This window comes from Indicator indicator, chromosome 18 (assembly GCF_027791375.1).
Source record: "Indicator indicator isolate 239-I01 chromosome 18, UM_Iind_1.1, whole genome shotgun sequence".
Taxonomy (NCBI): Eukaryota; Metazoa; Chordata; class Aves; order Piciformes; family Indicatoridae; genus Indicator; species Indicator indicator.
The window spans coordinates 20,063,361-20,086,544 of record NC_072027.1 but is presented as its reverse complement, the minus strand read 5'-3'; the positions used below and the strand labels follow the sequence as shown (position 1 = coordinate 20,086,544).

Sequence of the window (23,184 nt, the reverse complement as noted above, 5' to 3'; positions counted from 1 at the left end):
TGCTCAGCAGCGGTGCTGCTCTATGCGCCCCACATGTTGACTGTCCTGAGCTCATCCATAAGCGAACAAGAGAAAGAAAACTTCTCACTGCATCCTATCCTGTGGCGGCAGCAAAACCCAAGGCAGCAGCGCCGGCCAGAAGCACAGGAACCATTCCCGCTGACGACGCTAGGTGGCGGTGTTGACCACGGACAAGCAGCTTCCTCTCTCCGCCCCGGCTCTGCAGCACCGGCACACAAAACCAGCCCAGAGAGCTGCTCGGGAACTGCAGAGGCGAATGCAGCCGAGCTGCTCGGGGGCTTTCAGTAGCCCTTCTCTGCCGTCCCTGGCAAACACAGCTCTGCCTGGGATGCTGCTTCCAAATGCCGGCAAGCCGAGAAGACGCTGTCTGGCTTTCGCGGAGAGCAATGGCGCGGAATGGGAGACGGAGCAGAGGCAGCCTCAGGCAAGTGATCTTATTCCTTCTGTGCGTTTGCGTGTGGCAGAGCGGGGCCGAAAGCCTCCGCTATTCTGTGGCGGAGGAGATGGAGAGGGACTCCTTTGTGGGCAATATTGCCCAGGACCTGGGGCTGGATCCGAGCCAGCTGGCAGCTCGCAAGGCGCGCGTTGTGTCCGAGGGGAACCAGCAGCTTTTCCGCCTCAACCCGAGCACCGGAGTGCTGACGGCCACGGAATCTCTGGACCGAGAGGAGCTCTGTCCTCAGAGCGAGACCTGTACGCTCTTCTTTACACTCTTCTTTGACAACCCGTTGCAGCTGATCCGAGGGGAGGTGGAGATTCTTGATGTGAATGACAATTCTCCCATCTTCCCGGAGAACGAGATGGTGTTCGAGATTCCCGAAACCACAGCTCCTGGGTCCAGTTTCCCTTTAAAAAACGCTCGGGACAAGGACGTTGGCAGTAACGGTTTGCAGAACTACAGCCTCGAGTCCAATTCGCATTTCTCCCTTGCTGTCACAACAAGGAATGATGGTGCAAAATATGCAGAGCTCGTCCTAGAGCGGCAGCTGGACCGAGAAGAGAACCCAGAGATGAATTTACTACTGACAGCCACCGACGGAGGCTCACCACCTAGGTCAGGTACAGCTCAGGTCCGGATCGTGTTGCTAGATGCCAATGACAACACCCCGATGTTCAGTCAGAAGATCTATGAGGTGCGCCTGGCCGAAAACAGTCCCCGGGGCCAGCTGGTGGTCAGAGTCGATGCTACGGATGCCGATGAAGGGTCCTACGGGAAAGTGCAGTACACTTTGACCGAGACATCGGAAGGATGCCAGCAGCTCTTTGACCTGAACCCTGACACAGGGGAGATTTGGGTGACAGGCAACCTGGACTTTGAGGAAATGAAAAAACACGAGATGGTAGTGAAAGCCACTGATGGCGGGGGTCTGTCTGCGCATTGCAAGGTACAGGTGGAGGTCGTGGATGTGAACGACAACGCCCCGGAGATCCAGCTGACCTCACACACCGCCTCCATTTCCGAGGGCGCCCCACCACACACCGTGGTGTCCCTCTTCAGCGTGCGGGACCGGGACGCCGGCGACAACGGCAGGACAGAGTGCACCATCGAAGGGGACTTGCCCTTCACTCTCACCCCCACTTTCGGCAATTTCTACGAGCTGAGAACCAACGCGGCGCTCGACAGGGAGACGACAGCAGAGTACAACATCAGCATCCGAGCGACGGACTGGGGCCCGCGGCGCCTGAGCTCTCGGCAAAGCCTGTGGGTGCAGGTGTGGGACGTGAACGACAACGCGCCCGCCTTCAGCCAGGAGCTTTACAGCATGTGGGTGACGGAGAACAACAGCCCCATGGTGCGCATCGGCAGCGTGCAGGCCAGCGACGCGGACGCGGGCAGCAACGCCCGCGTGCAGTACGCGCTGGAGAGGGAGGAGGGCCAGGAGCAGCCCGCGCTGTCGGTCAGCTCGGAGAGCGGCGACGTGTACGTGGTGCGGTCGCTGGACTACGAGCGGCTGCGCGCCTTGGAGGTGTGGGTGCGCGCGGCCGACGGCGGCTCGCCGGCGCTGAGCGCGCGGGCGCTGCTGCGCGTGCTGGTGCGCGACGAGAACGACAACGCGCCGGTGGTGCTGCACCCGGGCGCCGAGAGCAGCGCGGGCGCGGGCGAGCTGGTGCCGCGCTGGGCACCGGCAGGCTACCTGGTGGCCAAGGTGGTGGCGGTGGACGCGGACGCGGGGCAGAACGCGTGGCTGTCGTACGAGCTGGCCAGGGCCACGGAGCCGGGGCTCTTCCGCCTGGGGCTGCACAGCGGCGAGGTGCGCACGGCGCGGGCCGTGGCCGAGCGCGACGCGCCCCGACACAGGCTCGTCGTGCTCGTGCGAGACCGCGGACAGCCGCCGCGCTCGGCCAGCGCCACCCTCGCCATCGCCCTACTCCACGACTTCTCCGACGCCCACCTGCGCCTCAGCCACGAGGCGCCGCCCGCCGAGCCCGACGACACGCTCACTCTCTACCTCATCGCCTGCCTGGCCTGCGTGTCCGCGCTCTGCCTGGCCACCGGCCTGGCCGCCCTGCTGATGAAGCTGCGGCGGGACAGGCAGAGAAATGCCGAGCCCTTGCCCACCTTCCCGACGGCTGTGGCCGAGAGCGACGCAGGCTCCCTACCCCGCAGTCTTATGTACGACGTGTGCTTGGCCACCGGCAGCCTGAGCAGCGACTTTCACTTCCTCGGTCCCGTCTTGCCCTGCTTCCCTGCCGGGATTCCTCCTGGCACTGCCCCTCAGCGCAGCTCTGTGTCCTCTCAGGAGGCGTCCAACCTCGCGGAACGAGTCGACTGTGCTGCACAGGTGAGAAACCGGAACTGAGGCGAGGGGTGAGTGGGGAGTGAGCAGTGCTGGGGTAAGTATTGATGCCTGGGAGTCCCGGTTGCAGCTGTTTTGGAGAAGAACCACTGATATAGGAGGAGCTTAGAGAAAGCCACTGGCGAGTGCTTTCCCGGAGAATCAGAGGGCTGTCATCTTCTCCCCAAATGTCGTCTGGGCTGCGCAGGTGAGGGACCGGAGGCGAGGCGAGGAGGGAGTGGGGAGAGGGCAGAGCGGGAACGGTGTTTCCCCACTGGTACAAGGAGTCTGAATGGTGCCGAGTTGGTCCGTGGGGCAGGAGGAGGGGAGGGTAGAGAGGGTCTCAGAGCGGCTGCTGTGTACTTAAAGTGAGCCTTTGAGCTATCACTCTTCAAAGAATGTAGAGGTGACAGAAGGCTGTCTTTGAAAATGCAACTTGTGCCCTCTCTCTCCCTTTTGAGTCCAGACTCATAAAACGTTTGCAGCAGTGCCTTTGTGATGTCCAAAATGTGAAGGGTGGTTTCTTGTCTTTAGATTTTCCCTGTTCAGGTCAGAGACCCAGCAGCCGGTCCAAACTCCTCTTTGACTCTGTGTATCCTGGTGTAACACACGCAGTGGTGTCAGACACTCCCTCTGAGCTTCTTCCTGATGCCTGCTTACCTTCCACACTCAATGACAGCCTCTCATCTCTTCTTTGCAGGGCAGACCTCCCCGATCTGAAGACGCTGGTCCCAGACCAGCAGCTGGTGGTGAAAACAGTGGGGTGGAGCTAAATGTCAGTTCTGATCAGAACTCTTGGCTCACCCATCAGTAAGTGAGAAAGACAAGCTTGTCTGTCCCCATCTTTACAGGGAAAGGACAACAAAGATATGAAACATCCACCAAAACGTACCAGAGAAGTACAAATCTTTTGTGTAAGAGAACAAAACCCTCTCGAGCAGTGCTTTATTAATTTTTCAATTGTGACACAGATGGAGGAGGACTCTGTTTCATGTTGATTTCACTGAGACTTGGTTTGTGATTGTGAGAATGCTATTGCTTCTCAACCTAAGCTTTCCCTACAACACCTTTTCTGTGTATTTTGTCTGACAAACAGTGCTCTGTTACAATTTCTTAACTATCTGCAGTCTGGTCAGTCCCAGACAAACAGATATGCAGCAGAATTCAGTGGTGCTTGCAAAGGAATTGCTTAATTACAGCAGAAGCTGGTTGCATTAGTGTGGTAGTTTGAGGTTTCAACCCACCACAGTTAGAAACGGCTGACACTGGCAAGCTTCTCCTGTTTGAGCAGGAGTTTACAGATTCTCCTGATTCTGAAGAGTGAGCTTTGAACAATATATATTGGGTTTGATTGTGGGGTTTTTTTTGGTAATATGAGGTTGAGATGACCATTTCGGGTTATTGAGTATAATGTTGTAGAGAATTAAAAGCACTGTTTGTGGTTTCGCAGTAAAATCGCATAAAACCTTTATAGTGAGCTTAAGGCACTGTATAGGACATCAAGAAGCTTTCTGTTTTCATTAACTGGTAATGATCTATAAAGTTATCTGATATTTCCTTTTGTGTGTCAAATGCCTGAGAAGGGAAAACAATAAATCCTACTTCTAACTACTTGGGCTGTGTGTGCTCTCTGGAACACCACTTGTCACAGGCATCATCAAGGAAATTGCTTCCCCAAGAGCAGGATTTCAGGAACAAATGTGAGCCTCTGGAGTGGAATTTATGGAGAGGAAAGCAGAGCAACCTGGAAATAGGCCAATCTCAGAAGTCGGAGCAAAGTGGAGGGCTCCTAGCCAGAGAGATTGGGAATTAGGGCAACAATCTTGGTCTGTTCCAGAAACCCATGATCACCTCTGTGCTTCATGGACCAGCTCACTCTGGATGCTGGACACCTGCAACCAGGCACAGCTTGTCCAGCTAAACAGCCTAAAATTTTCATGTGCAGAAAGAGATCTGTATTTTGGTTTCAGTGGACTGGCAGCTCCATACAGCTCACAGAGGCAGGAAATCCCTTTCCTGCTGCCCAGAGTTGCTTCTGATGATCCCCAGATGGATGCTCTCTGCCACCATGGCATGGCAATTGCAAGGCTAGTGTTTTGTCTCTCTGCTTTTCCTCTCTTTGGCACTCACTCAAGATCAGCCTCATAGGGACTCCTGTAGCAGCAAGTTCAAGTTCCTGAAGCCCGTCTGCCCAGCCTGCCACCATAGCACTGTGTCATCGTTGAGGGCATGAACAATGAACATGATTTCCACTGTGGCTCCATCACCATGGAAGATGTGGCACCAGACAATCCAGGGACACTTTCCCCAGACCAATTCTGTGGTCTTGCCTTTCACTAGCATGGAGACAGCACAACCAGAGCCTTCATACCTCGTGACAGGAAAGGCATCTAGGCTACAACATGAGTCAATGGTTCCTCCAGAATAAATCTGCATTTGCAGATCATGTCACTGATTTCCCTCCAGCTCTGACCTTTGTCCATTTCTTCAGCAAACACACCATGAAGCTGCTCAGAAGGATGCTATGAGGGACAGTACCAAAAGCCTTATGAAGATGCAGAAAAACTACATCCACCACTTTCCCTTGATCCCCTGGGCAGGTGACCTTATCATAGCAGGGTATGCAATCAGTTAAACAGGACTTTCCCTTGGTGAACCTATGTTGATCAGACCTAAAGGTTTGCATTGCTCTTGAAATGCCTTTCAATAGTATCCAGGATGATCTTCATATTGTCTCCAGGAACTGAGGTCATACTAACAGATCTGTGGGTTCCTGGATCTTCCCTTATGACCTCCTTGTAAACTGGAGGAACACTGGCTGGTTTTCAGTCAGCAGGGATCTGCACATTTTCCCCAAGACCTTTAGTAGATGACGGAGAGAGATTCTGCTGTGACATCCTGACGTGGCCCAAACCTCAAGCCTGAGCTTAGAGATTCTGGGTTCTGAGATTCACCACAGACAAAGGTGAATCCAGCACCAAGCAATTCTTTATTGAATGCGAAAAGCAACCCGCTAAAGAAGCTGTTCTTAACTTGTCAAGAAATTAGAGGATTGGAAGAGAGGAAAGAAGGAAAAGACAGCACAGAAATAATCCAAAGGGGAGAGAGATACCCTCACCCCAGGTTCCAGCACCATGCAGTGTGGTCTTCTTCTGGGGTTCCAAGGTAGGGGGGTGCCCACTTGGCTTGGCTAACTTTGACCCTTTTATAGTCTCCTTTTCTTTGGGGTCTTTCCCCTTGGGTGGACTTTGCTGGGCATGCACACTACCATGCTCTGGAAGGTTCCCAAGATGTGTCTAGGGGGCTTGGAATGTTCATTAAATGGGTCTGTGGGGAGAAGGGGGTCTCAGGGGTTTATGTAATCTCCCTGCTGCTGTGACCACGGCCTGACCTTTGGATACACACATGCACCCTTTGACCTGAGGTGGAGCAGGGCAGCCACCTCAAGAGAGGCACCACCCTACCTTCACAGGCCTTGCTGCCTCTTGCTGCTCACCGCCCTTGCAAAACCAGAACATTTAGGGCAGATCCTTCCGGTCACAGCCATGACACATCCAACAGTGCATTCACTGCTCTGGGATGAATCCCACCAGGTTCCATGGATTCATGAACATTCAGACAGCCAGAGAGCTGGTCCCATACAATTTCAGTGTCTACAAATGGAAAGTCACTATTCCCACAGTCATGGTCCTTTAGGTCAGGCCAGTGGGCAGCCCAAGGTCCCTCAGTATTATTAGAGGGAGGGAAAACAATAATCAAATACCTTCACTTCTCCATCCCTGTAAGTCAGGTACTATCTTCATCAGGCCCAAAGTTTTCTGTTAGACATCCTTTTTATTTTAATGTAGTTTCCTCCTTATCCTTTACAAAGTTTCTGTTTGAACCTCTGAGTGGTTCCTTTAATGGCCCATCCATGGGTGCCTTTAGACAGCTCTTCACTTTTTCTCACCTTAGCTCCTCTTCTTTAGTGTTTGTAATATCTGAGGCTTTAATTCGTGACCTCTTCTAGTTGCTTTTTGTATGAAATAATTGTCCCTGTGTCCTTACACAGATACAGCACTTCAGGTTTGGCCTCTGAGTACAGGAACCTGGAAATAATTTCTAAGGCTCCACTGCAACATCACAGGAGAAAGTTCTGTTTAGCTCAAGAACATGTAAACAGTTTGCAGCATTCCAATGATTGTGTGCAGCTGAGGACGTGTTTCACAAATGTCTTAGAAACTGACACAGCTCATCCTCAATAGTAGGGTAAGGAGGAGGTTGGGGAGAATACTCCTCTCAATTCAAGACAGAAAAGTGATTAAATTGGGCGGGTTTAGGGCAACACAGGAAAACATAAGTGGAAAAAAAATAATTAGAGTGGTGTATCTTAGAAACGGCATTGCCACCGCCGTGTGGTATTGAGCTCGCATGATAGGGAAAACTTTGCTTTTGGAGTTTTTCTCTGACACTGCCCTTTGGCTCTGCTTTGGAAAGGAGAAAAAGATGAAAGCAGTAAAGCCTAAGGCAGCAGCGCCGGCGTGAAGCAGAGGAACCATTCCCGCTGACGACGCTAGGTGGCGGTGTTGACCACGGACACGCAGCTTCCTCTCCCCGCCCCGGCTCTGCAGCACCGGCAGACAAAAACAGCCCAGAGAGCTGCTCGGCAACTGCAGAGGGAAACGCAGCCGAGCTGCTCGGGGGCTTGCAGGGTTCTGCGGTCCTTCTGGCGCCATTCCTGACAAACACGGCTCTGCCTGGGACGCTGCTTCCAAATGCCGGCAAGCCGAGAGGACGCTGTCTGGCTTTTGTGGAGAGCAATGGCGTGGAACGGGAGACGGAGCAGAGGCAGCCTCAGGCAAGTGATCTTGTTCCTTCTGTGCGTTTGCGTGTGGCAGAGCGGGGCCGAAAGCCTCCGCTATTCTGTGGCGGAGGAAATGGAGAGGGAGTCCTTTGTGGGCAATATTGCCCAGGACCTGGGGCTGGATCCGAGCCAGCTGGCAGCTCGCAAGGCGCGCGTTGTGTCCGAGGGGAACCAGCAGCTTTTCCGCCTCAACCCGAGCACCGGAGTGCTGACGGCCACGGAGTCTCTGGACCGAGAGGAGATCTGTCCTCAGAGCGAGACCTGCACTCTCTTTTTTACGCTCTTTTTAGACAATCCTTTGCAGCTGATCCGAGGTGAGGTGGAAGTTCTTGATGTGAACGACAATTCTCCCATGTTCCCGGAGAAGGAGGTGGTTTTAAACATTCTTGAAACGACATCCCCAGGGTCCCGTTTCCCTCTAGAAAGCGCCCGTGACAAGGATGTAGGTAGCAACGGCTTGAAGAATTACAGCCTGGAATCCAATTCGCATTTTTCGCTCGCTGTCAAAAGAAGGAATGACGGAGTAAAATATGCAGAGCTGGTTTTAGATCGGCAGCTGGACCGTGAAGAGCAACAGGAGCTGAGTTTACTCCTGATTGCTACAGACGGTGGTTCGCCACCCAGATCGGGAACGGCACAGATCCGTATCGTGGTGCTGGATAACAATGATAACACCCCGATGTTCAGTCGGCAGGTCTACGAGGTGCATCTGGCGGAGGACAGTCCTCCGGGGAAGCTGGTGGTCAGAATCCATGCAACAGATCCTGACGAAGGCTCCAATGGGAAAGTGCACTATGCCTTCACACAGATATCAGACGGGTCCCGGCAAATCTTCGATCTCAATTCTGACACGGGGGAGATTCGGGTGGCGGGTAATGTGGACTTTGAGGAAATGAAAACCCACGAGATGATGGTGAGAGCTACAGACGGCGGGGGTCTCTCTGCGCATTGCAAAGTGCAGGTGGAGGTCGTGGATGTGAATGACAATGCTCCGGAGATACAGCTGACCTCACACACTGCCTCCATTCCTGAAGATGCCCCTCCACGAACCCTGGTGTCTCTCTTCAGCGTGCGGGACAGAGACGCCGGTGACAACGGCAGGACAGAGTGCGCCATCGAAGGGGATTTGCCCTTCACTCTCACCCCCACTTTCGGCAATTTCTACGAGTTGAGAACCAACGCGGCGCTCGACAGGGAGACGACAGCAGAGTATAACATCAGCATCCGAGCGACGGACTGGGGCCCGCGGCGCCTGAGCTCTCGGCAAAGCCTGTGGGTGCAGGTGTGGGACGTGAACGACAACGCGCCCGCCTTCAGCCAGGAGCTTTACAGCATGTGGGTGACGGAGAACAACAGCCCCATGGTGCGCATCGGCAGCGTGCAGGCCAGCGACGCGGACGCGGGCAGCAACGCCCGCGTGCAGTACGCGCTGGAGCGGGAGGAGGGCCAGGAGCAGCCCGCGCTGTCGGTCAGCTCGGAGAGCGGCGACGTGTACGTGGTGCGGTCGCTGGACTACGAGCGGCTGCGCGCCTTGGAGGTGTGGGTGCGCGCGGCCGACGGCGGCTCGCCGGCGCTGAGCGCGCGGGCGCTGCTGCGCGTGCTGGTGCGCGACGAGAACGACAACGCGCCGGTGGTGCTGCACCCGGGCGCCGAGAGCAGCGCGGGCGCGGGCGAGCTGGTGCCGCGCTGGGCGCCGGCAGGCTACCTGGTGGCCAAGGTGGTGGCGGTGGACGCGGACGCGGGGCAGAACGCGTGGCTGTCGTACGAGCTGGCCAAGGCCACGGAGCCGGGGCTCTTCCGCCTGGGGCTGCACAGCGGCGAGGTGCGCACGGCGCGGGCCGTGGCCGAGCGCGACGCGCCCCGACACAGGCTCGTCGTGCTCGTGCGAGACCGCGGACAGCCGCCGCGCTCGGCCAGCGCCACCCTCGCCATCGCCCTGCTCCACGACTTCTCCGACGCCCACCTGCGCCTCAGCCACGAGGCGCCGCCCGCCGAGCCCGACGACACGCTCACTCTCTACCTCATCGCCTGCCTGGCCTGCGTGTCCGCGCTCTGCCTGGCCACCGGCCTGGCCGCCCTGCTGATGAAGCTGCGGCGGGACAGGCAGAGAAATGCCGAGCCCTTGCCCACCTTCCCGACAGCTGTGGCCGAGAGTGACGCAGGCTCCCTACCCCGCAGCCTTATGTACGACGTCTGTTTGACCGCAGGCACCTTAAGCAGTGACTTTCACTTCCTCGGTCCGCTCTTGCCCTGCTTCCCTGCCGGGATTCCTCCCGGCGCTGCGCCTCAGCGTAGCTCTGTGTCCTCGCAAGAGGCGCCCAACACTGGGGAAGGAGGCCACTGTGCTGCACAGGTAAGGAACCGGAGTGGGTCGACGCGAGCCGGGACGGGGCATTACTGGGGTGCTGTTTTCCCCCCTGGTACAAGGACATTCGATGGTGCCGCGGGATTCCGTGTGGCAGGAGGAGGGGAGGGTAGAGAGGGTCTCAGAGCAGCTGGCAGGCTTCTTCCAAGAGGGTCATGCACAGTTCAGATGTTCCCAAAATGGCTTTTGACCATTTCCCTCTGTATCCATCTGTGTGTTCTGATTATTCTCCTTAGATTATTTCTTTCCTCTCACCACAAAGGGTGGCAGCTGAATCTTAAGAAAATGATAAATAGGGTTGTGGATCTGTGAGCCACCATAGTGGGTCCTGTTCACTCAGCAAGGAGAGATTGTATGCATCTAGAGCAGGAATGGGGGGTTAGACCCAGAAGTTTGGGACATTGGCATTGTGGAGATGGTGTTGAGGGATCTAGCATGATGGGAGTAGGTTAGAGAAAGCAATCGGTGAGGATTTCCCAGGAGAATCAGGGACATGTCATCTTCTCACCAAAATCTGACCTCTGCAGCCATCTCTCTGCCCTGAGTATTCACCTAATATCAATTTTTTTGTGTCACCACAAAATAGGACAGCTAGATCACAAGATGATGCAAAGTAGGTGTATGGATGTGTAAGCCACCATAGTGGGTCCTGTCCTCACACTGAGTAGTGGTTGTAGGGACCTCTGCTCCTAGGGACACCTCCTCCTGGATATGGCAGTGTTTAATCTTTTCCAGCAAAAGCTGGGACAGTTGCAGGGAGTTATCATATCACTGACACCATCACCTGCACTGCTGCTAGGAGGTTGTGCTTCATGCTGCCAAATGTCACCCACAAGTGTGGTGTCAGCACTGAACTAAAACTGTCTCACAAGCTGCAGAAGGCCCCTCAAGTGGGGTCCTCAGCCATTAAATTTCCTTATTATTTTGTGGTTTCTATGAACAATACTGGAGAGAAACTGTGGCAGTCAGGGGTTGAAAAGCACCCCAACAGTCCCTGAGTTATCTGGGTCATCCTAGGCAGTACTAGCTGCTGTGATTTTGCAGTGATTCATGTCTAACATGATGTTATACTCCAGCTGCTCAAAGAGGAAGATCTGGAGACATTCAAAACCTGCCTTCTCCCCTCGTTTAGTTTAGTCATTTCCAGGGATCCATCTAGCACTTCAGGAGGGTCCTAAAGACAAACCTATACAAAGCTGAAGATCTACAAGCATCATCCTATGGTCATCCCACAACCTGTCTTGATACATCAGCATTGAACTTCTTTTACTGTTTATGATAAAGTGTTTTATTTTGGGCCCTCACCATCTTAAATTACTGCCTCAGACTCATAAAGGCTTTATAGCCTTTGTAATATCTCCAGTGCAGGATCTTTCCTGGCTTTAGATTTTCCCCATTCAGGTCAGAGACCCAGCATCTTGTTGAAATTCCTTCTTGGCTCTGGTTAGAGAAAGATGGTGTCACACACAGTGGTATCAGACATGCTTCTTGCTGATGCCTGCTCATCTTCCATACCCAAATGACAACATCTCCTCTCTTCTTTGCAGGGTAGAGTTCCCCTCTCTGAAGACACAGGTCCCAGACCTGCTGAAGCAGCTTGTGCTGCAAACAGGGGGATGGAGTCAAATGTCAGTTCTGATCAAAACCCTTGGCTCACCCAGCAGTGAGTGAGAAGAACAAGCTTGTCTGTCCTCACCGGCTAACGTCCTCACACGGGAAAGAGAACAAAGAGACTAAACACCAACCAAAAAAGCACCCGAGGGATGCAAGTCTTGCCTGAGAGAGAGAGCAAAACTCCCTCTCCTCTTGAGCAGTACTTTATTCCTGTAGGTGTTTTGTAACTGTGAGGCAAACGGAGAATGAGGACTGTGTTGCATGCTGGTTACTTTGAAGTCTGTGTGTATGATTGTAAGAGTGCTACTGCTTCTGAACCCAGGTTTCCCATACATCACCTTTTCTGTGGATTTTGTCTTAAGCAGAGGGGTCTGTAGGAATGTCTTAATTTTCAGCAGTCTGGTCAATACCAGGCAAACAGATCTTCATCAGAATTCAGTGGAGCTTGCAAAGGAATTCCTTAATTACAGGGGAAAACTGGTTACATTAGAAACAGCTGACATTGGCACACTTCTGTTTGAGCAGAAGTTTTCAGGTTCCTCTTGTCTCTAAGGAGTTAGCTTGGAGTGATATATACTTATTTTTAGTGTCATGTAGTCAAAATGAACATTTCAAGATTTTTTTCATGTAAGATTGTAGGGAATTTATGGCATTCTTTGTAGTTTCCAATTAAAATAGGTTTTTATAATGATTTTAGGCCACTGTAGAGTATAGGGCATCAAGAAGCTTCCTGTTTTCCTTTCATTAACTGGTAATGATCTATAAAATCGTGTGATATTTGCTGTTACTCATACACCTTTAAGAGTCGAATGCCTCATAAGAGAAAACAATAAAACCTACTTGGAACTCCCGAGGCTGAGTGTGCTGTGTGGAAGTCCACTTGTCACACTCACCACCGAGAAAATCACCACCTCAGAAGCAGGATTTTGGGAAGAAGTCCATGCCTATAGAGTGGGTTTTATGGAGGGGAAATCAGTGACACCTCGAAATAAGCCTTTCTTGGAAGCTAATGAAATGTGATAGGAGCTTCTCCAAGCCAAGCTGCTGTCCTAGGGATCCTGCCTTCAACCCCTTCTTGATGGCTCACAGATTAAGTAGTCATGAATTAGATGAAACTGCCCAAGAACGGCTACAGGAAACTACATGGCAGTCACTTCAAGAGTTCAAGGGCCAGCTCACTCTAGATGCTGGACACATGGCACCAGACAGCTCAGGGACACTCTGTTGAGCAGTTCAATAGTCTTTCCTCTCGCTAGCATGGAGTCAGCACAGCTAGAGCTTTTGTGCCTTAGAAGAGGAAAGGATCCAGGCTACCCAGTGTGATCTCCATAATGTCTCCAGGAAGCGAGGTCAGACTAAGAGGACCGTCGTTTCCTGGGTCCTCTCTCATGCCCTTCTTGTAAATTGGAAAAACATTGGTGTCCTGGGCTAGCTAGGATAGGGTTAAGTATTTTGTTTCTTCCAGAAGAAGCTAGGAGCAGCTGAACCGGTCAATGGCTATTTGACGGTGGCAGAGGAACCATTCCCGCTGACGACGCTAGGTGGCGGTGTTGACCACGGACCCGCAGCTTCCTCTCCCCGCCCCGGCTCTGCAGCACCGGCACACAAAAGCAGCCCAGAGAGCTGCTCGGGAACGGCAGAGGCGAATGCAGCCGAGCTGCTCGGGGGCTTGCTGAAGCCTTTCCCTGCCGTCCCTGGCAAACACGGCTCTTCCTGGGACGCTGCTTGCAAATGCCGGCAAGCCGAGAAGACGCTGTCTGGCTTTTGTGGAGAGCAATGGCGTGGAACGGGAGACGGAGCAGAGGCAACCTCAGGCAAGTGATCTTGTTCCTTCTGTGCGTTTGCGTGTGGCAGAGCAGGGCCGAAAGCCTCCGCTATTCTGTGGCGGAGGAAATGGAGAAGGACTCCTTTGTGGGCAATATTGCCCAGGACCTGGGGCTGGATCCGAGCCAGCTGGCAGCTCGCAAGGCGCGCGTTGTGTTCGAGGGGAACCAGCAGCTTTTCCGCCTCAACCCGAGTACCGGAGTGCTGACGACCACGGAGTCTCTGGACCGAGAGGAGCTCTGTCCTCAGAGCGAGACCTGCACGCTCTTCTTTACTCTTTTCTTGGACAATCCTTTACAGCTGATCCGAGGGGAGGTGGAGGTTCTTGATGTGAACGACAACTCTCCTGTGTTCGCTAAGAAGGAGATGGTTTTCGAGATTCTGGAAACCACAGCTCCCAGCTTCCGTTTTCCTCTGGAAAGTGCCCAGGATGCTGATGTGGGTAGCAATGCTTTACGGAATTACAGCCTGGAATCCAATTCACATTTCTCCCTAGCTCTTGCAACGGAGAAAGGAGCAATATATCCCGAGCTCGTCCTAGAGCGGCAGCTGGACCGAGAAGAGAACCCAGAGATGAATTTACTCCTCACCGCCATAGATGGGGGTTCGCCACCCAAGTCAGGTACAGTTCAGATTCGCATTCTGGTTCTGGATGCCAATGACAACACCCCGAAGTTCAGTCGGGAGGTCTATGAGGTGCGCCTGACAGAGAACAGCCCCCCGGGGCAGCTGGTGGTCAGAGTGGTAGCCACAGATCCCGACGAAGGGTCCTACGGGAAAGTGCAGTACGGCTTCACAAAGGTTTCAAAAGGTTCCGGGGAGATCTTTGATCTGAACCCTGACACAGGAGAGATTCGGGTGGCAGGTAACCTGGACTTTGAGGAAATGAAAAAACATGAGATGATGGTGAAAGCCAGCGACGGTGGAGGACTATTTGCTCATTGCAAAGTCCAGGTGGAGGTAGAGGATGTGAATGACAACGCCCCGGAGATACAGCTGACATCACACACTGCCTCCATTCCTGAAGATGCCCCTCCACGTACCCTGGTGGCCATCTTCAGCGTGCGGGACAGAGACGCCGGTGACAACGGCAGGACAGAGTGCACCATCGAAGGAGATTTGCCCTTCACTCTCACCCCCACATTCGGCAATTTCTACGAGCTGAGAACCAACGCGGCGCTCGACAGGGAGACGACAGCAGAGTATAACATCAGCATCCGAGCGACGGACTGGGGCCCGCGGCGCCTGAGCTCTCGGCAAAGCCTGTGGGTGCAGGTGACGGATGTGAACGACAACGCGCCCGCCTTCAGCCAGGAGCTTTACAGCATGTGGGTGACGGAGAACAACAGCCCCATGGTGCGCATCGGCAGCGTGCATGCCAGCGACGCGGACGCGGGCAGCAACGCCCGCGTGCAGTACGCGCTGGAGCGGGAGGAGGGCCAGGAGCAGCCCGCGCTGTCGGTCAGCTCGGAGAGCGGCGACGTGTACGTGGTGCGGTCGCTGGACTACGAGCGGCTGCGCGCCTTGGAGGTGTGGGTGCGCGCGGCCGACGGCGGCTCGCCGGCGCTGAGCGCGCGGGCGCTGCTGCGCGTACTGGTGCGCGACGAGAACGACAACGCGCCGGTGGTGCTGCACCCGGGCGCCGAGAGCAGCGCGGGCGTGGGCGAGCTGGTGCCGCGCTGGGCACCGGCAGGCTACCTGGTGGCCAAGGTGGTGGCGGTGGACGCGGACGCGGGGCAGAACGCGTGGCTGTCGTACGAGCTGGCCAAGGCCACGGAGCCGGGGCTCTTCCGCCTGGGGCTGCACAGCGGCGAGGTGCGCACGGCGCGGGCCGTGGCCGAGCGCGACGCGCCCCGACACAGGCTCGTCGTGCTCGTGCGAGACCGCGGACAGCCGCCGCGCTCGGCCAGCGCCACCCTCGCCATCGCCCTGCTCCACGACTTCTCCGACGCCCACCTGCGCCTCAGCCACGAGGCGGCCCCCGCCGAGCCCGACGACACGCTCACTCTCTACCTCATCGCCTGCCTGGCCTGCGTGTCCGCGCTCTGCCTGGCCACCGGCCTGGCCGCCCTGCTGATGAAGCTGCGGCGGGACAGGCAGAGAAATGCCGAGCCCTTGCCCACCTTCCCGACAGCTGTGGCCGAGAGCGACGCAGGCTCCCTACCCCGCAGCCTTATGTACGACGTGTGCTTGGCCACCGGCAGCCTGAGCAGCGACTTCCACTTCCTCGGTCCCGTCTTGCCCTGCTTCCCTGCCGGGATTCCTCCCGGCGCTGCGCTTCAGCGTAGCTCGGTGTGCTCGCAAGATGCGTCCAACCTCGCGGAACGAGTCGACTGTGCTGCACAGGTAAGAAACCGGAGCCGAGGCGATGGGTGAGTGGGAAGGGGGCAGTGCTGGGGTAAGTATTGAGGCCTGAGAGTCAGGGATGCAGCTGTTTCGGAGATGAACCACCAGTACAGGAGGAGCCTAGAGAAAGCCACCGAGGAGTGCTTTCCCGGTGAATCAGAGGGCTGTCATCTTCTCCCCAAATGCTGAACTATCGCTGGCGTCTGCAGCCTCCTCCTTAACAGGAGAGGAACGTGAGTGGCTCTAGGCAAGGGGGAGCAAGGAGAGGGCAGAGGTGGTCTGGTGTTTCTTCCCTGGCACAATGACTCTGGATGGATTCTGCAGAGCTGGTGCAGAGGGATCCAGTTGGGGATGAGGAAGGGAGGGTAGAGAATGTCTCAGAGCAGATGACAGGTGCCTTCCAGTAGGGTCGGGAAAAGCTCAGCTGCTCTCTAAGTGGTTTTTAACCCTGCTGTCAGAAAGCAGAAGTCCCCTGAGAAGAAGATTTTGTTTGGGGCTCTTACCATCCCAAATTAACTACCTCTGTTTCATGAAGAGTTTGCATCAGCACCTTTGCGATGTCTACAGTGGACAGTGGTTCCGTGGTCAGGTCAGACTCCCATCAGCTGGTCCAAGCTGCCATTTGGCTCTAGGTAGAGAAAGGTGGTGACACAGATGCAGTGTTGTCAGACATGGCCTCTAAGCTTCTGGCTGATGTCTGCTTACTTTCAATGGTCAAAGGACAATGTCTGTTCTTTTCTTTGCAGGGTAGATCTCCTCTCTCTGAAGACAGCGGTCCCAGACCTGCCAGAACAGCTTGTGCTGCAAACAGGGGGATGGCGCCAAATGTCACTTCTGATCAAAACCCTTGGCTCACCTAACAGTGAGCGAGGAGAAAGCTTCTCTGTCCTCACCGGCTAACGTCCTCACACGGGAAAGGGAACAAAGAGACTAAACACCAACTAGTAAAGCACCCAAGAGGTGCAAGTCTTGCCTGAGAGAGCAAAACTTCCTCTCGTCTTGAGCAGTACTTTATTCATGTGGATGTTTTGTAGCTGTTACACGGCTGGAGGAGGACTTTGTTGCATGCAGATTACATTGAGACTTCATGTATGACTTTGACAGTGCTACTGCTGCTAGTTTGGTGGGGTTTTTATGGTGTGGTGTTGGGGTTTTTTGTGGTTTGTTTCTTTGGTTTGGGGGTGTTTGGGTTTTTGTGGGTTTTGGGGATTTTTTGTTGTTTTTTTTTTTTTTCTCTGTGTGTGTGTATGTGAGGGGGTTGGTTGGTTGTGGGTTTTGTTTTGGATTTAGGGTTTGTTGAGGGTTTTTTGTTGTTGTTGTTGTTCGGTTTTTGTATTTTGTCCGAAGCAGAGGAGTCTAACAGTGTCTGAATTTTCTGCAGCCTGGTCAAAGCTGGCGAACAGATCTTCAGCAGAATTCAGTGGTGCTTGCAAATGAATTGTTTAATACCAGGCAGAAGCTGAATCCATTAGAAACAGCTGACATTAGTACACTTCTCCTGTTGAGCAGCAGTTTATAGGTTCTCCTGACTCTAAAGAGTGGGATTTGAGCAGTGTGTGCTTCTTCTTCATATCCTAAAGTGGAAATGAACATTTCAAGATTGGTTGGGGATTTTTTTTTTGTTGTTGGTTTGTGTGTGTGTGTGTGTGTGTGTGTGTAAGATTGTAGGGATTTAAAAGCATTCTTTGTAGTTTTGCATTAAAATAAGCTTTCACAGGGATTTTAGGGCACTGTAGACTGTAGGGTGTCAATCAGCTTTTTGCTTTCCTTTCCTTAACGGCTAATGATCTATAAAGTCCTGTGATATTTGCTGTTGCTCACACACCTTTAAGAGTCAAATGCCTGTTAGGAAGAAACAATAAAAACTGCTTGCAACTCCTTCGTCTCGGTGTGCTCACTGGAAGATCACTTGTCACAATCATTGCCGAGGGTTTCGTGAGGAAGTTTGTGACTTTAGAGTGGATTTTATGGAGGGAAAATCAGAGAGACCTGGAAATAGGCAGTTCTCAGAAGCTACTGGAATGTGCTTAGAGCATCTCGAAGACAAGCTGGCATCCTAGGGATGCTGCCTCCAACCCTTTCTTGATGGCTTCCAAGTCTTAGACGTTGCGAATTTGGGGAAACCAATCAAGAATTCCTATGGGGAACTGCACGGGGAGGTTTCATGGTTCATGGGCCAGCTCTCTCCAGATGTTGGACACGTTGTTGAGCACCAGACAACCCAGGGACACTTTCTGTGGAACTCTTTAACAGTCTTTTTGCTGACCAGCATGGAGTCATCCCATCCAGAGGCTTTGTGCCTTAAGGAAGGCACAATGGGAAAGGATCCAGGCTGCAATATGTGACAATGATTTCTGGAGAAGAAATTTGCATCTGGAAATGACATCACTGGTTACAGTCACATTTTAACTCCAAAGAAAAGTTGTCTCCAAGGGGAAAAAAAAAAAAAAAAAACAAACAAATGAAGCTAAAGGCTCACTACCTCAGTCAGTAGTATGCTTCAGGTCTTCTGCAGCCATTTCTGAAATGCCTCAAGAGTGGGGTAAGTTCCAGGTAGTCCTGCTAATTTCTTGTCTCACTTGCTCTCAGACAAGACTCTGGACTTCTTGTCTTGTGCTGTGATGCAATGACAACGTCTGACAGACAAATCACATGCCCACTGAACTGCATGCAGCACTCATCATAGCTCAGGAAAGGGAGGAATTGTGAGTACTCTGCTACAACGTGGTGCAAGTATGGGACCCTTTCTTCTGTGGGTTCTGGATGTCTCTGCCTGAGACATGTGGGCTCTTGTGCATTTTGTCTTCTGGTCACTCTGCCAGTGCAGGCTTTGTTTTTTCTGTATAAGCTACATGAAGGATTCCCAGTGAAGCTGGAAATTGCTCACATCCAGCCAGTGCTGTGCACCCAATTCCATGTCAGCAGGCAAGAAAGGTATTTTGTCCTTTTCAATACAGCAGCCTCATGAGAGCAGTGAAATGTGTGAAATCTTCCTTTGGCTTGAATGTGAGGGCTGGGTAGCCTTGGGTCTGTCTTGACAATACAGCAGCACTAATGGGGGTGGGATGGGAAAGGAGAGGAGAGGAGAGGAGAGGAGAGGAGAGGAGAGGAGAGGAGAGGAGAGGAGAGGAGAGGAGAGGAGAGGAGAGGAGAGGAGAGGAGAGGAGAGGAGAGGAGAGGAGAGGAGAGGAGGAGAGGAGAGGAGGGAGGGAGAGGGGAGGGGAGGGGAGGGGAGGGGAGGGGAGGGGAGGGAGGAGGGAGGGGAGGAGGAGGGAGGGAGGGAGGAGGGGAGGAGAGGAGAGGAGAGGAGAGGAGAGGAGAGGAGAGGAGAGGAGAGGAGGAGAGGAGAGGAGAGGAGAGGAGAGGAGAGGAGAGGAGAGGAGAGGAGAGGAGAGGAGAGGAGAGGGAGAGGAGAGGAGAGGAGAGGAGAGGAGGGAGAGGAGGGGAGAGGAGGGGAGAGGAGGGGAGAGGAGGGGAGAGGAGGGGAGAGGAGAGGGAGAGGAGAGGGAGAGGAGAGGGAGAGGAGAGGGAGAGGAGAGGACTATTTTGGTTGGAAGAGGCTTGCAACAGTCATCTAGGCCATCTGCCTGCCCACTTCAGAGCTGACCAGAAGTTAAAGCATATCTTTAAAGGTGTTGGCCAAATGTCTCTTAAACACTGTCCAGCTTGGGGCATCAAACACCTCTTCAGGAAGCCCATTCCAGTGTTTGACCAGCTTCTCTATAAAGACATGCTTCCTAATTTCAAGGCTTAAACCTCCTCTGGTGCAGCTTTGAACCATTCCCTTGCACCCTATCACTGGAAATCAGGAAGATATCAGCACCTTCTCTGGATGCTTTCCAGTACCTTCACATCCTTCTGAAATGGTGGGGCCCTGAACCACACACAGGACTCAGAGTCAGGCTGCATCAATCTGAATACAGCAGATTAATCATCTCTGCTGACTGGCTGCTCACACTGCATTTGCTACATTCCAGGATGTGGTTTGCCCTTCTGGCTCCCAGGGCTCATGAATGACATTTCATGCCATTGAGGAGGCCCCAATGCTTCAAATTATCTTGAGTGTACTGCAGTGCCTCTTGTCCTTCAAGGCATTCAACAACACCTCCCATTATGGTATCATCAGCAAAGCTGCTAATGGTGCATTCAGCTCCTGCGTCCAGATCATGTATGGATATACTGAACAGAGAACAATAGAAACCTGGATGTTAGGGGGTTGAAGGGACCTCTAGAGATCATTCAGTCCAACCCATTGCTGAAGTAGGATCAGGCCAGGATCAGGCAGGCCACACAAGAATGCATCCAGGTGGGTTTTGAAGGTCTTCAGAGAGAAGTCTCTGCAGCCTCTCTGGGCAGTCTGTTCCAGTGCTCTGTCATCCTCACAGTAAAGAAATTTCTCCTCCTGTTGTGGTGGAACTTCCTGGGTTCCAGCTCATACCTGTTGTTGTTTGTCCTATTGCTGGGCACCACCAAAAAGAGACTGGAACCTTCATCTTCACCCCCACCTCTCAGATATTTATAGCCATTAATAAGATCCCCTTTCAGCCTTCTCTTCTCAGGACTAAACAGCTTCAATTCACTCAGTCTTTTTTCACAGGAGAGATGTGCAGAAACTGAACCCTGAGAATCATGACTCATAGTTGGTTACCAACCAGATGTTGCTGCCCATTCACTACAACCCTTTGAGGTTCCTGACCTTCAGCGTGAGGTACAGTACCAAAAGCCTTATAAAGATCCAGAAAAAAATACATCCACCACCTTCCCTTAATCCACTGAGCAGGTGACCTTGTCATAGAAGGAGATGAAATATTTAAACAGGACTTGGCTTTGGTGAACCCAGACCAAATGATTGCATTGCTCTTGAAATGCTTTTCAGAGATCAGGATGATCACAATATTGTCTCCTGTATGGTCAGACTAAGAGATACGTGGGTTCCAGGGTCTTCCCTTATGACCTTCTTGTAAATTGGACAACAGCAGCTGGTTTCCAGTCAGCAGAGATCTGTACATTCTTCCAAGACCTTTGGTTGATATTTGCCCTTTCTCCTTAAGCTCTGTGAACTGTGTTTGTGCTTTCTCTTACCTGTTCCTCTTCAGGACTGGCACCCCAGGTGTAATAATGGATGGTTTGAAAGCAGGTGTGTGGCACAGAATATTGAGAAACTCTCACACTGTGTTGTGCTGCAGTTCCAAAGACTACCAATGGAACCAGGATCCCCTTGTTGTTAGCAAGGAGTTGCCAGCAGGCCTCTGGGGGTCTCCTGAGCACTGAACTTCTGGCCCCTCTAAGGGAGGCCTTGAGGGTGCAAGATCCCTGCAACGTGGTGAGATGGCAAGAGGGAGCTTTGCAAGCTTCCCAAAACATCCAGCTGCAGATGGCAAATATAAGGATGTTATGGAGAGTTCAAGAAAATGCTCCTGGTCAATCACAAGGTTCAGACTGGACCCTTGTACTTTCTAAGCTCCTTCTATAATTAGAGTCTGAGTGTGACTGGATCCAGTCTTAACTGCAGACTGTAAAGAAGAGATCAGAACCCAAGTTTTGTGACAGAGTTGGTTTATTCCAGCCTGAACTGGGCCCATCCCTTCCACAACAAAACCCTCTCACTTGTTTCCCTGTGCCTTTAAGGTCTCACTATCTCTTATGCAGCCTGTTCACATGCCTGTGTACAATCACCTTGGCAGTAGCTGCTTCTCATCTACAATGGCTGGAGAAATATCTTTTGAGTTTTATGAACTCATGTAAATTCCTCATCCTCCCTCCTTATGTGGGAGGCACCTGGGACTCATCTGTCTTCTGGGGACTTCAGATGGAATGGTTTCCTTCTTCTTTGAAGGTTTTTTTCCTGGAAGAACTGGTTTAGCCCAATATTTACTAGTAGCATTGTGCAAGACTCCAAGTACTTCATTTTAACTACGGAAGGGTTCAAGTGAAGCTGAGCTTCAGTTTCTAGCCTAAGGCCTCATCTCTTCAGTCTCTCACACTAAGCACAGTCACTCACACTGAGTTATGCAAAACAAGATCCAACTTAACCTAATTTACAAAGATCACAACATTCATTCTAGTATTGTAAAAATCATTTTTAGTCCCAGCATTCCCATCTTTGCTCTATCCAGCAGACCTGAGTTTTAACTGGATTTTAACTTTTTTTTTTTTTCCTAAGAGTTGGACTGGTCTTGAACGCTTCTCCAGTACATTCCATGTGCATTTCCAGGGGATCAATGCTGGCTCTGCAGAAGCAGTTGCAATCTAAGTCAGTTCTCAAAGCCAGGGATGAGTGTCTGGCACTGATGTGTTTTTCTGGTCACCATTGACAGACCCTGGTTGGCACAAGGAGGTTCGCTGGTTCACTCTTCCCTCCCACCTCAGTTTCCCCATGATTCTTCCTCTTAGGTCCACTCTTGACTGACTTTAATAATGATTCTAAAACTCACATAATAAGCTTCATATATTCCTAAAACCCCGCTAAACATCTCATAATAACTTTGCTCTTTCCAATCACACCCTAGCTCATAATCCAAGATTAATTTTTTTTTGCCCCTTATCCTTTACAAAGCTTCTGTCTGAACCTCTTGGAGTTTACTCTTGAATGGGTCGTTTAATCGGTGTTGTTAGATCACTGCCTGTTGCTATTGTGTCCATAAGCTGCTCCTCTTTAACGTTTGTGAGGTTAGGGCTTTAATTTATGACCTTCCCTTTCGATTTCTTGCTTTGTCCATGTGTCCTTACACAGTACAGGACTTTGAGATTTACCTCTGAGAACAGGGACCAGAAAACGATTTCTAAACCTGTGCAGTAACATTGGAGGAGAAAAGTCTGTGTATCTCCAGAACATAAAAACAGGCTGCGGTGTTTCAATCACTGTCTGCAGCGGGGATATTTTTCACCAAAAGGTTAGAAAGTGGCACAGGGTCTGCTCTTGATTCAGGACAGAAGAAGGGGTAAATCGCCTCTCTTTAGGCCGACACGTGAAAAAAAAGTGAAAAAATCAAATCAGGGTTATGTGTTCTAGAAACAGCATTGGCATTCTCGTGTGATGGTGAGTTCGGGTAATGGGGAAGACTTGACTTCGGGGATTTCGCCCTGACGCTAGCCTTTTGGTTCCGATTTCGCACGGAGAGAGCAGCTGGAAGCAGCAAAACCCAAGGAAGCAGAGCCGGCATTAAGCAGAGGAATCTTTCCCGCTGACGACGCTAGGTGGCGGTGTTGACCACGGACATGCAGCTTCCTCCGCCAGCCCCGGCACTGCAGCAACGGCAGACAAAAACAGCCGAGCGAGCTGCTCGGGAACGGCACAGGAGAACGCAGACGAGCTGCTCGGGGGCTTGCAGAAGCCTTTCTCTGACGTCCTGGGCAAACACGGCTCTGCCTGGGACGCTGCTTCCAAATGCCGG

At 52.5% G+C, this 23,184-nt stretch overlaps 2 protein-coding genes and 1 pseudogene across 2 annotated transcripts; all 3 read left to right on the top strand.

Annotated features, from left to right (window-relative positions):
• Window positions 1-431: 431 nt before the first annotated feature.
• LOC128972875 (protocadherin beta-15-like) lies at window positions 432-5,138 on the top strand (annotated as a pseudogene).
• Window positions 5,139-7,597: 2,459 nt separating this feature from the next.
• Window positions 7,598-13,296, top strand: LOC128972874 (protocadherin beta-15-like). The gene is made up of 2 exons (XM_054389000.1): window positions 7,598-9,994; window positions 13,162-13,296. Exons 1-2 carry the CDS (start codon window positions 7,598-7,600, stop codon window positions 13,294-13,296), a joined length of 2,532 nt encoding a protein of 843 aa, XP_054244975.1.
• A 115-nt stretch (window positions 13,297-13,411) lies between these two features.
• LOC128972873 (protocadherin beta-15-like) lies at window positions 13,412-22,978 on the top strand. Its single transcript, XM_054388999.1, has 2 exons — window positions 13,412-15,816; window positions 22,852-22,978. The coding sequence occupies exons 1-2, from the start codon at window positions 13,514-13,516 to the stop codon at window positions 22,976-22,978; spliced, it is 2,430 nt and encodes an 809-aa protein (XP_054244974.1). The 5' UTR covers window positions 13,412-13,513.
• The last annotated feature ends 206 nt before the right edge of the window (window positions 22,979-23,184 follow it).

Excerpts from the sequence above, each read along its gene's own strand:
- LOC128972874 (XM_054389000.1), top strand. The coding sequence starts at position 7,598 with ATGGCGTGGAACGGGAGACGGAGCAGAGGCAGCCTCAGGCAAGTGATC. Across the intron at positions 9,995-13,161 it reads GAGGCCACTGTGCTGCACAG|GTGGCGGTGTTGACCACGGA; the intron begins GTAAGGAACCGG and ends TGACGACGCTAG.
- LOC128972873 (XM_054388999.1), top strand. The coding sequence starts at position 13,514 with ATGGAGAAGGACTCCTTTGTGGGCAATATTGCCCAGGACCTGGGGCTG. Across the intron at positions 15,817-22,851 it reads AACCGGAGCCGAGGCGATGG|ACTTGACTTCGGGGATTTCG; the intron begins GTGAGTGGGAAG and ends GTAATGGGGAAG.